Below are 11,717 nucleotides of genomic sequence, written 5' to 3'. Positions count from 1 at the left end.
AAGCAATGGAAAGCAACCTACAGCCATTCGGATGGAAATTAGGAGATAAATGTCCTAATTGCAGAGGAGCAAGGAGTCAGGGGCCTTAGAACTTCTGTGTGCTTTATTGTGTTATACACACAGTTCTCAATGTATTTAACTTGAATACAGGTCTCTCAGCATCTCCATGAAGGTCAAATACATTAAGTGAAAAAGTGCAGAAAAATTAAGAAACTTATCCCAAGTCCCTAGAATTGACCACCAACTATCGAAAAGTCAACCCACCTAGGCACTTTGGTACCAGGGGCAACACAGTGTCAGCCTTTCAGATTTAGCTATTGCAAGACACTGGCGGCTGAGCATGCTCAGTTCCCAGGACACTAGGGCTTTGATTGGGGAAGAAACCTAGTGGAGTCCCCAGTGGTAGGCGGGAAGCTTGTGTGTGTGTTGGGGGGGGGGGGGGAGCGCTCGTGCGGGGGGCGGAGCCTCGGCTGCACGCTCTCTTCTGCCCCGCCCCCTGCTTCCAGCCCGCAGCACCGGGGCCGCGGGTTTCCTTAGCAACCACCGTGCAGCGTCTTCCTGAGGGAGCTTCTGTCAGCCCGCGGATCCCACCGCTCGCTCCCTACTGCCCAGTGGTTTTTGCGTAGGCTCATAGACTGACGGACAACAAAAATGGCGGAGCGGAGCCAGACGGCGCCTGAGGCAGGTCTGTGAGAGCTGTGGAGCAGGGCAAAGCTGAGGCGCCTGTCTTGGGCCTGAGGGGACTGGGGACTCTTCATGGCCCTACCTCTGAGGAGGTGCCCTTGTGGGTTACCGCGTCGTGACTGTTTCCTCAGGGTCAGGGTTCAAGGGAGGTGTGTAGTGTATCTCTGAGTAGCCAGCAGGGAATCTCAAAGTTCTGCTGATGAAGGGGGTGGGGGGAGTGTGCACACTCTTGAGTGAGCATGGGCCCAGAAAAGGCTTGGAGAGAAGATGTAGGACCCTAAATCCTGAGGGACATCTGTGATGGGGGCTGTGTCAAGGTCCTGGATAAGAAGGGTGTTCACAGTCTTGTGGTAGCTTGCAAGGACTCCCTCCTGGGAAATGATTTGGAACTGAGGAGAGGAAGCAGGTTTTTTGGAAGATATAGTAAGTGCCTCCACATCGGTTCCACAGAAGTGGAGTTTATACAGACCACTTGTCTGGGAGAAAGGTCCTAAGGACCACCTAAGGAGTTACACAGAAAGTACACAAATCTTCCTATGAGCCCTTAAAAAGACAAGAGACTTTAAGAGTCGCTCATGACTCCAGTCCATTTGGAGTCCATCAGAGGAGGCTTGAAGCTGGGCACGAGTGTATTTGGGATCTTGAAGGTCATTCAAAATCATAAAGGGTTACATGCCGTATCTCTGGGAGTATAAGATGGTCTTTAAGTAGCAGGGATCTAATATTAATGGAAACCCAGGATCCTGTTTCTAAGGGTATCTTAATAAAAGAAAGCAAGAGTTCTTGTATATAAGAGATTTGTCGATAAAACAGGCAGAGAACTGAACAGCTGAAACTTTAATGTAAGTGATGGATAATAGATCAGTCTTTTATCCATAGAAAACCAATGACTTTGGGTTATGTATGATGGTGAATTGTGAAAGTGGGCTATGTATATAACCTATGTACACGTCCTAATTAGATATCATGAAGTATGGTTACAAGAGTGACCTACTTGAATTACTCTAGACAACCCCACTGTGTGAGTTTGTGTGTGTGTGCACACAAACACATGCCCGTAAGGCAGTATAATACTGGAACCATAACTACAAACTATTTGAAATGGTTAAAATGATTCAAGATACTATTACCTTTTAAGGCCTCTCATTGTTTCTTTTTGATTGGCATCTCTAATTCTTTCTCTTCATTTTACAATTATTGCTCTTTTATAGCTTACTGTGAACATTCCTTTATTCTTACCCACTTAAAATGTTTATTAAATGCTAATTATATGCCAGATATCGAACTAGGCACAGCAAAGTGCTCCTGAATCTCTAGAATGTTTTATCTCCTTTGAATCTATTATATAAATAAAGTTATTTATTTGTATCATTAATTATTCCCCTCCTTCTACTAATATATAAACTCTATAAGGGTTCTACTTTACCTATCAGTCTCACATGGTTTTGAATTAAATCTGGTGAATAATATTTTCTCAATGAATAAATGACTGGATTGACTGGTTGTGATAGTTTGCCTGAAATATAATAGAGATTGGATAAATGGAGAAAGCAAAGAGAAGTATAGGCAAAGAGAACCCATGTACAGAACTTCAGGCAGATGTTCCTAAATTTTGTAAGGAACTAAAGAAGAAAATGTGTGTGGAATATTATGGGACAATGGGAGCAGAGCGGTGGAAATCTGAAGCCAGGTCTTCTACTGCGTTTCCACTTTAATTTGGTTCAGATTCCCCAAAATAATGGGAAACCACTGAAGGCTTTTAAGTGGGAACAGGGCATTATGAGAACAGTTGAAAAATTTTTAGCTGTCACAGAATGCATTAACAATACAAGAGTGTGCACAGGAGAGCTTGTTAGAAGATAATAACAGGGATGCAGAACTGAGACATAACAGATAAAATAGAACTTAGTAAAATATAGGCTATCAGAGAATTATCATTTTCTGTATTGTATAAATGATAGTTGGTGGTGCCATTACAAAGATAGCATTAGAAGAGGTCATAGCTAGGCTTGAGAGGGAAGATCAGAAGTTTAGTTTTTGACATATGAATTTCGAGGTATCTTTAAGAAACCCAAATAAGTGGAGACATTGACACAGGAGTGAATTTATATCTGAATATTCATGGATGTAATTATTTTGAAGGTGAGAGTATTAGTAATGTTATGAATGTAGATGAAATTGTGTAGAGGGAGAAAAGGCCCAGGGTGAACTGAGATATTTCAGTATTTTTCCAGCACGATTGAAACGGTGTAGCTAGAGAGAGTACAACCAAAAGACCATTTCAAGATAAAGAGAATCCTCAATAGACTAAACACTGCCAAGTGATGTGGAATGAGGAGTGGGAAACTAGATTTAGCATCAGTGAGGTCACTGAAAACTTTGATGAGCTAAAAGTGATGAGGGGGAATCTAGGTCACCTATCTTCTAGATGATTACACCTTCTCAATATTTGTTTCTTTCTTAAGTCATATTTCTAAGTGTGGTGCTTAAATTTCATTGTCAGTTTGATATAATTTAGAATAGTTTGGGGAGGGAGCATCAATGAGCGAGTGTCTAGAGCATGTGAACATGTCTGTCATTAGGAAATGAGTAACGCCTGGTACCCCAGTGGTGTCTCCAACTGTAACGCCTGCAACTGCATTGCTCTCGGTACAGTTTGCATCCTGCTGTGCTATACATGAGCTGGCCAAGGGCCTGGAGACTGAAAGAACACACGAGACCTGGGTCATTCGTAAGGAGATCAGCTGAATGCTGTTTATTCAAACTTAGGAAAAACCTTAAATACCTAGCTGCTGCACAATGGAATACCCCCCAGACAGGTGGGAAATTACCATGTCCAAGATGGAGTCAACAATGCCCTATAGCTAATCACCAGGAGGGGCAGAGGGAGCACAGGAACAAACAGGAAATGCTGGCTAGCCAGAGACTGTTCTCAAAATGAACCCCAGGAGCAGGGGTAGACCCTGGGCCCTACAGAAATGCTTTAATATTATGTCTATGCAGCAAAATAATAGTAGCAGGGTGTTTCCAGTGAAGGCAGCACAAATTGGTCTTGATGGGGGAGGAACACAAAGTTGGGTGGATGGGCAAAGAAAGGTGATCTGGGACAAATTGGGGGAGCAGAAGAGAATATGACCAAAATACATTATACAACATATCCTACAACAAATCCTGGAATAACTCTAAACCCCTGGAAAATAAAAAGGGACCATTGCCAGGGTGGTGGATGATGCCAAGGAACACCAAAGAGAGGAATAGCAGGGTACAGTGATCAGATGGGGAGAATAGGAAAAACAGTGGCCTCCAATTAGGGAGGGGAGAGGGAGATAAATAAGGGAAGGTCATAGTAAGAATGTCTGAAAAAGTCATAATTATCTATCTAAATATCCTGTAATACATGTTAGTCCATGTATAAATATACATATATGGTTCAAATGCATTTTTCATCTGCACTGACAATGCTCCTTCCAAGAGCCAATACTATCATTTATCAAAACTCAGCACCAGGCAAGAGAAGCCCTCTTTTGAGTTGTTAGTAAGGATTGTCCAAGAGACTTCAAAATCATTGCAGGCCACTGATATTGCCCTTGGGTGTCCTCCAGATATGGAAGATACATCCCTATTGCTGAAGACGACATGCATTTCAGACAGAGGGCCCAGAGACTCATGAGCTAGAACTGATCTGAATGCCTCCTTCCTGAGGATAAACATTGTATAAGAAAGCACCACGCAAGCTTCCAAAGAAGGGAAGCACCCAACAGTCCTATCTAGCTATGATACTTATGAACCACAGCAAAGACCACTATGGCATGCTTTTAACCATAAGAGTTCAGTAGTGGCATGCATACCTTGACAGTACACAACATCTCTCATCAAGAGCGAAACCATGCCTGGTACTGAAAACCTAGTCAACAACTCAGGCCTAGTGAAATCGTGGATCTTGGAGGAGAACCTACAACCACCACTTTACTAAATCATCAGTATCCTAAGGTACATTTTAAATATTTGTCCTAATACATACAGAAAAGTGTGGTCCTCACACTCATCAAGGAAACTTCTCTTTGCAAAAGATAGAGACCATTAAAAACCCACAACCCTTCAAAGTGCAGAGTTGTGAAGACCAGTCCCAACAGATACATCTACTCCTGCACCAAAGGTTTAGGGATCATTTTGGAAGAAGGGACAGAAAGACTGTAAGGGCCAGAGGATGAAGGAGTTTGCTATGAGCTTGTGTCTTCTAGTAATGTCTGAGGCTACACTCATAAAGTCTCACCAACATGACTGCCTAAGCCTGAGCTGAACAAGGACAACAGTAGACATGCTACAGTGGATGGGGAGAGCTCAGCTCTCCATAAAGAACTACAGACAACTAAGGAATGCTGAGAGTGGGAGAAATAGTTTTCTCCAGGGAAGATCATACCATTCGGTTATCTAATACCAAATAGCCCCGAAAACATACATGCCAGTGACATTATACAGACTGAGCAGGTTGTGTTTATGCAACGGGTAACACCCACTCAAACACACATGTGCTTATGTGTCTGCATGTATGCATGTACATAATAGCAATTAATGAACAAAGGGACTGTGAACTTGAAAGAGAGAGAGAGAGAAGAGGCATATGAGAGGGCTTGGAGGGAGGAAAGGGAAAGGAAAATGTATATAATTATCTCAAAAATAAAAGTAAAAAGAAAGTAATATAGACTTTCTTTTTATATAATGTAGGTTGTATTACAAAAATGAACCCGTACAGCAGAAACTAACTCTCAGACTCTTTAAAGTACTGAGATACTTCCTACCATAAAGAGATGCTTTACACTAATAAAATGATGATGCAGTTTGTCTAATGGGGCTATTTCCTACTAACAAAAAGACACTCACTGAGCCCAGTCAGAATGTTGCTTTGTAGGCAGAGTAATCAAAGTTTTTTTCTCTTATTTATAAATAACAGGCATTTTAGAAGTTTTGTGAAACACCCAGGTTGGAATGATGAGAAATGACTGTCCAGAAGTAGAAAAAAATCTTGTGTTCTTCCTTAAAAAAAACCAAAAAACCCTACATTGTATAAAATTATTAACAAATTAATAAAAAATTAAAAAACCAAGTTCCTTATAAACTCTTTTTATAGCCAGGTGGCGGTGGTGTATGCCTTTAATTCCAGCACTTGAGAGGCAGAGGCAAGTGGATCTCTGTAGTTTGAGGCTAGCCTAGTCTACAAGAGCTAGTTCCAGGACAGCTAGGGCTGTTACACAAAGAAACCCTGTCCTGAAAAACAACAACAACAACCACCTCTTACATCTCTGAATCCTGTCACTCTTACTATGTGCAGGAACAAGAGAGATGGTGTAGCTCACTCTTAGAAGTTCTGGAAGAAGAGAAAACTTTGAAGCTAAAATGATCGTTGCTCAAATATGTCTAGCTCCCTTTTCCAGTGCTCAAGCATGGCTTTATAATTGCACACTGAGTTATAATAAATTTAGAAGTATAAAAAAGAAAAGAGGAACACAAAGAATGTGAGGTTCTTTTCTTTCTTTAGTGCATACCGTTTTAGTAAAAATGTGGTAGGGTGAAGTTAAGAGGACTATACTGGGTTTTCTATATCCATCATTGTTCTAGTCTATCATTGTTAAATCCCACTGTGGATGGTCTCTGGTCAGAACTTGGGTAGGCTCTTGGGAAAGTAAATATAAGTAAACTTGTAACTTTGTGAATTGATTTTAGGGTATTACGTATTTTCAACGGGGGTATATAAACAAAATATTGGGCCAGTTAGCTAAACTTAGCTGTACCTATTTGCCCTAGTTAACCCTACCTGTAAACTTGATGAAGCTTAGAGTCACCTAGAAGGTAGTAGGAACTGAAGGACTGTCCAGATTCAATTGATCTGCGGGCTTGTCTGTGAAGGATTGTCATGATTGTTAATTAACATTATAGGGTCCAGTCTAGTATGGGCTACTTCATTCCCTCGGCAGGTGGTTCAGGACTGTATTTTGAAAAGCTGGCTTGATATGATCCTGTGAGCCAGAAAGCAGCATTCTGTCATGGCTTCTGCTTCAAGTGCATGCTTGACTTCCTTCAATGGTGGGTTGTGACCTGAAAGCATAAGCCAAATAAATCCTGTACGCTCCTAAATTGCTTTTTGCCAGAGCCTTTTATCATGAAAACAGAAAGGAAACTGGAACACCATTCAAACGGAAACTTATGACCACTCTTTCAAGCCAGTTCAACAGAACTGTGTTTAGTGGAGTTTTCTGTGCGCATGAGAGAGATTCACGCAACTTTCTAGTGGTACTAATCTTCGATTTATGAAACAGGAACATTGAAGGTGGCAGTGATTCAGGTGGTGGCACCCATTTCATCTCAGTGTCCGTATCAAAATAGTTTCGTATCAGCACAGAGCTGAGATGGGCCTCCCTTCTTTCTGCTACACTGTATTATGCTTATCCTAGTCCAGAGCTGGCAAATAAGCGGCAGCCGTGATGGATCAACCTATCAGATACATTTTGTTGACCCTATGAAGAATACAAACAAGGACTTCATTAGGCTAGAATGTTTTTAGTTGCTGCAAATAGGTTTGATACTAAAGAATTTATAGTTCTTGTGAAAATCCAGGGCATTTGGTGAAGCCATGCCTTTTTTGTTTTTTATTCACAATTGTGGTTGAATAGCCGTTCCCATCTTTAGATAGAGACAAAGTGTGACACAGTTCTCAGTGCTGCCTGTATTTTACCTGATGGGAAGATTATTTATTAGAGAAAGCCCACAGGGATACCCAAAAAGAACAAACACCGCTTCCTCCTTAATTTTTTTTCATTTTTCTTTAATTTCCTATTACCTGTATAACTCTTAAAATTTTGTAATGTCTGTTTCATATTATTCTTATGAAATTTTGTCAGTCATATATATGTTTATGTATATATATCTACCACACAAATATATATATATATAAAATACACTTACACACATATATAATTTTCCCTGGTACCCAGTATAGAAGTAAATTTATGCTCTTCTTTTATGTATCTTCTTAGAGGACTCCGAGACCATCAAGATTTTTCTTATTTTGACTTACTAATTTCTAAATATGCCATATACATTTTTACTTTTAAAAATATATAAAGAATGCATGTTTTAGAGATATATGTAAAATCATAAGTTAGATATAATGAGACAAATAGAATTTTTCTTTCATATAAAAGAACAAAAGTTCTTTCATTCAGGGGTTGGCAAGATGGCTAAATGGTAAAGTGCTTGTCATGGGAGCCTGAAAGCCTGAAGACCTAGTTTGATCCCTAGAACCCAAATAAATGCGGAAAGAAAGAACTGATTCTACAAATTTTCTCTGACCTCCATACTTGTGCGGTGGCATGCATGTGTCCACATATTCACTAAGCAGAGAGAGGTGGGGGGGAGGCACACTAAAATGCTAAAATAAATGTAAAAATACCTAGTCAGTTTTAAGTTGATTATTTCCTATGTGGTTTGGCCCCTCCATCATTCTTTTAAAATCTTTTTTTTTTGTTTGCTTGTTTGAATAAGCCAGGTGGTTTTAATGCATTTTGGTGATTGCTTTTATATGAAGTAGTATAATATTTCCTCATGTTTTTCTGTATTCTGTATGAATTATTAATTATATTTAGAAATCTGATTGGGTTTGAAGCGTTGTTTTTAATCAGGAGTACTTCAGCAACAGTCTTACGTGCTTCCATCTAAAGGTGTGCAGTCGTCTGGCTTTCTGTTTTTGTGATGCTGGAAGCCATTGGGCAGTTATTAAGCAATTATATGTAATTTACATTTAAACATTAATAAATCAAAATAATAAAGTAGAATTGAAAAAAGAACCAGCTGAACTTGAGAAATTTGGGGGAAGGAAAACGATTCATGATTAATCTTATTAGGAAAAATTTTTATAGAGATAGTGGGTCTTAAAGGTAGACTTTAAAGAATGTGAATGATTCTGGTAAAAGCATATGATTAATTAACCAGCTTAGGTTAATTTATATAGTGACAATAAATATAGTCTGCAATAATAGTGGTTTATTATTGCTATTATTTACTTCTCCATTGTAGTCAGCCTGTGACCTGTTCCATATGTTCATATAAGGAGTCAGGCTGATAACATAGCTTTTATATGGAATGTTTCTAGTCTCAGAAGAAAAGAGACAGTTTTGGAACAAGATAGTTGTTCTTAAAGTTCTATTTGAAACTGACATATGTCATATCTCAAATTTTCTTTTTTTTTAATTTTTAGGTTATGCTGATATTCAGTAACATCAAACATATAGTTCTTCTTTAGGTCAGGGCAGCAAATATTTTTGTGACAGGAAAAGATGGAAAGTAAGAGGATATTTGGAGTAGACAGAAACAGTTTTTGACATTTCAAGAAAATATCCAAGAACAAAATACTTATAGGACATGTTTTTTTTTTGACTTATAGTTTCAGAGGTTTAGTCACTAAGAGCACAAAGAGGCAGAGTATCATTGTGTAGCATGAAGTAGTTTATCTTATGACAGTTGGGAAGCAGAGAGGTAAAAAAAAAAAGATGAGGCCAGGAATAAGGTGTGTTTACAATAACCTAGTTCTTTCAACTCACACCCTGTTGGATGACAGACTGGGAATGGAGGACATACCAACCAAAGGATATTGTCAAATCCAACTGATGACCCATTGAATTTTCTTGGTGTTACTTCCAAGAATATGGGTGAGAGGTTGTTTACAGGACCAGAAATGACTTAACAGACAGCTACATCACCGAAGCTCACCCAGCGTGGGTGACAGCTCACAAAGGCTATAAACATGGAGTACACTGCACCGCCTAGAGGCTGCTCAACATATTGGAATATGTTGGAATGTATCTCTCTCTTTCTCTCTCTCTTTTTAAAAAACATGCTTACTTTTATTTATTTTATATTAATATTCCTTTATAGAAAAAGGTGACTGATGAGGAGCAGCCTTGTAGATAAAGATGTTTGATTGGGTTCTGCTTTATAACAAAGATGGGGGAAGGATTCTTGCCTCATATTTGGTAGAAGTGAGTCATGAATTCTTTTTTTCCTTTGTAATTAGTTTAGTTGGTTTGAGCTTCTTCCATCCAGGCAGCTCTTCTGAGCCTTGGTGTTTCTAGGCAACCTAGGTGGTCTCTGTTGCTTCTGGGTTGTTAGGCTGGTCTGAGAGTCTTAGGCAATTCTCCTGGTCTGAGAGTGTCTTTTTTGAGTAGCTTTTAAGGAATGTACATTTCGGAAGGAAAGAGCCTAATGAATCTGGTCAGTTTCAGGTACTTTCTGAAGCTATTTTGAGTTGTTTACTTTCTGAACTTCATGAGAGTCACTGTAGAATGGAATGTTGCCCTCCCCTTCAGATCAGATTGTTTTACCTCACACTAATGGTTCTGTGCCCCAATGAGTTTCCCTTGAACACAGAAGGTTTTAATCTTGGAGGAAACAGTTATAAAACAGCTCTACTTCCTGGATTCCATAATCTCTCAATAACAATGCTAAATTATAAATCCACCAGTGCTTTAATCCTTTGATCAGAGACCGCATGACTCAGTACTGTGTTGGAGAGGCCAATACAGTAAACCTCTGGGAAACATTGTAGCTCAAACCATAACAAAGCATGAATTTACAAGATGCATTTGAGAGTTGTCAGAAATAGAAAGAGTATAATGTCTGTGTATAATAGAGATTGTAAAATTTAAAGGAAGAAGGATATCACATTCTGGTAAACTCCTATCTCACTGAAAGCTTACACTTCTGGGCTGAGGAAGTTTGGATGGAAAGTTTTATCTCATTGCCATCCAGTAGAAATCCACCATGAACCACAAATGTAATCTACATAGATCATTTAAATCTGCTGGTAGCTGCATTAAAACTTGAAGACAAATGAAGTGAATTTTGATGCATATTTTAAATTTCACGATATCTTATTCAATATTTTTGTATGGGGGTATAGATTGGGGTGGAGCAATTGATTACAATACCCTGTTGTATTTGTTTTATTTATCATTGTTCCCAGCATCCAGAAAAGAAGTCACAAGGATTTTTAGAGCAGCTCATTATAAGCAGGAGAGCAGTAGGTTGGTATTATGGTTTATTCTCCAAAATAGAATATTTAACAAAGACAGAACAATAATGATTTATAAGAAAGTATGAAATGAAGAATACCAGGTCTCAAGTATCTTAGAGAGACTAGGAAACAAAGAAGTAACATACAACCTCCTTTAAAGAAAACAAAAAGTCAAATAACATCCTGTGGGGAGAGCCAGAATTTTTAATTATAGATATTATTGTAATATTGTAATAAGTGAAAGTATAGTACATTAGGTAAGTTTAAAGAAGACACGTTTATTTGAACAGGAGAACAATTAGATCGGTATAATAAAGATAGGTGATGAAGTGGTAAAGATTTTATACCCAAGTCACTGAAAGAATCCTAACATAAATCATAGAAGTCTTGTGGATGCAGAATTAGGCATCAGGAGCTTCTATGAGGCATTTGTGAATTAGAAATTAATGAAAAGTAGTTTATTGGTAGAAAAGTGCTAGTGGAAGCTACTATGCCAGGTAAGAATAGTACTCTGAACACTGCTGCTTTGTGGTCATTGCTTTGTGGGGTGGGGATTAAATGATACCTGAAATGGGAGATTTAAGTGAGAGGGATCTAGAGTAGGAAAATAATAATGAGGATATTTTCAAAGGAAGTATCTCTAGATTTTGATGATTGTGGTGAAGGAAGAGAAATTGCTTTGACAACATTTTTTGACTATCCATGGTACCATATATAGCTTCTTTTTGCTTTAACAATTCTGTTAGGTTTTTTTTTTTTTTATTTCTAGTGTTTTTAGACATGGGGCTTAGGTTTAGAATATTATAGTATCTTGATTGAGCTCACACACCTGGTGAATAGCAGCAAGATTCTCTAAGATCTAGTTAACCCAAAGACATTTCTGTTTGTTATATGTATCTTTTGAAAGATGCAGAAGAACAAGATAAAAGTGGCATAGCTTTTTATTTTATTTTATTTATTTATTTAT

General features: G+C 38.6%; 1 protein-coding gene across 1 annotated transcript in view; it reads left to right on the top strand.

The window, feature by feature from the left end:
* The first annotated feature begins 584 nt into the window (after positions 1-584).
* Positions 585-11,717, top strand: part of Agbl4 (AGBL carboxypeptidase 4) — a 1,086,156-nt gene continuing 1,075,023 nt past the window's right edge. The window contains exon 1 of the mRNA XM_057784997.1: positions 585-685. Coding sequence (XP_057640980.1) covers positions 652-685 — 34 coding nt within the window. The 5' untranslated portion in view covers positions 585-651. The remainder of the gene's footprint in view (positions 686-11,717) is intronic.

Source organism: Chionomys nivalis, chromosome 11 (genome assembly GCF_950005125.1).
Source record: "Chionomys nivalis chromosome 11, mChiNiv1.1, whole genome shotgun sequence".
NCBI lineage: Eukaryota > Metazoa > Chordata > Mammalia > Rodentia > Cricetidae > Chionomys > Chionomys nivalis.
This window is presented reverse-complemented; position numbering and strand designations above follow the sequence as displayed.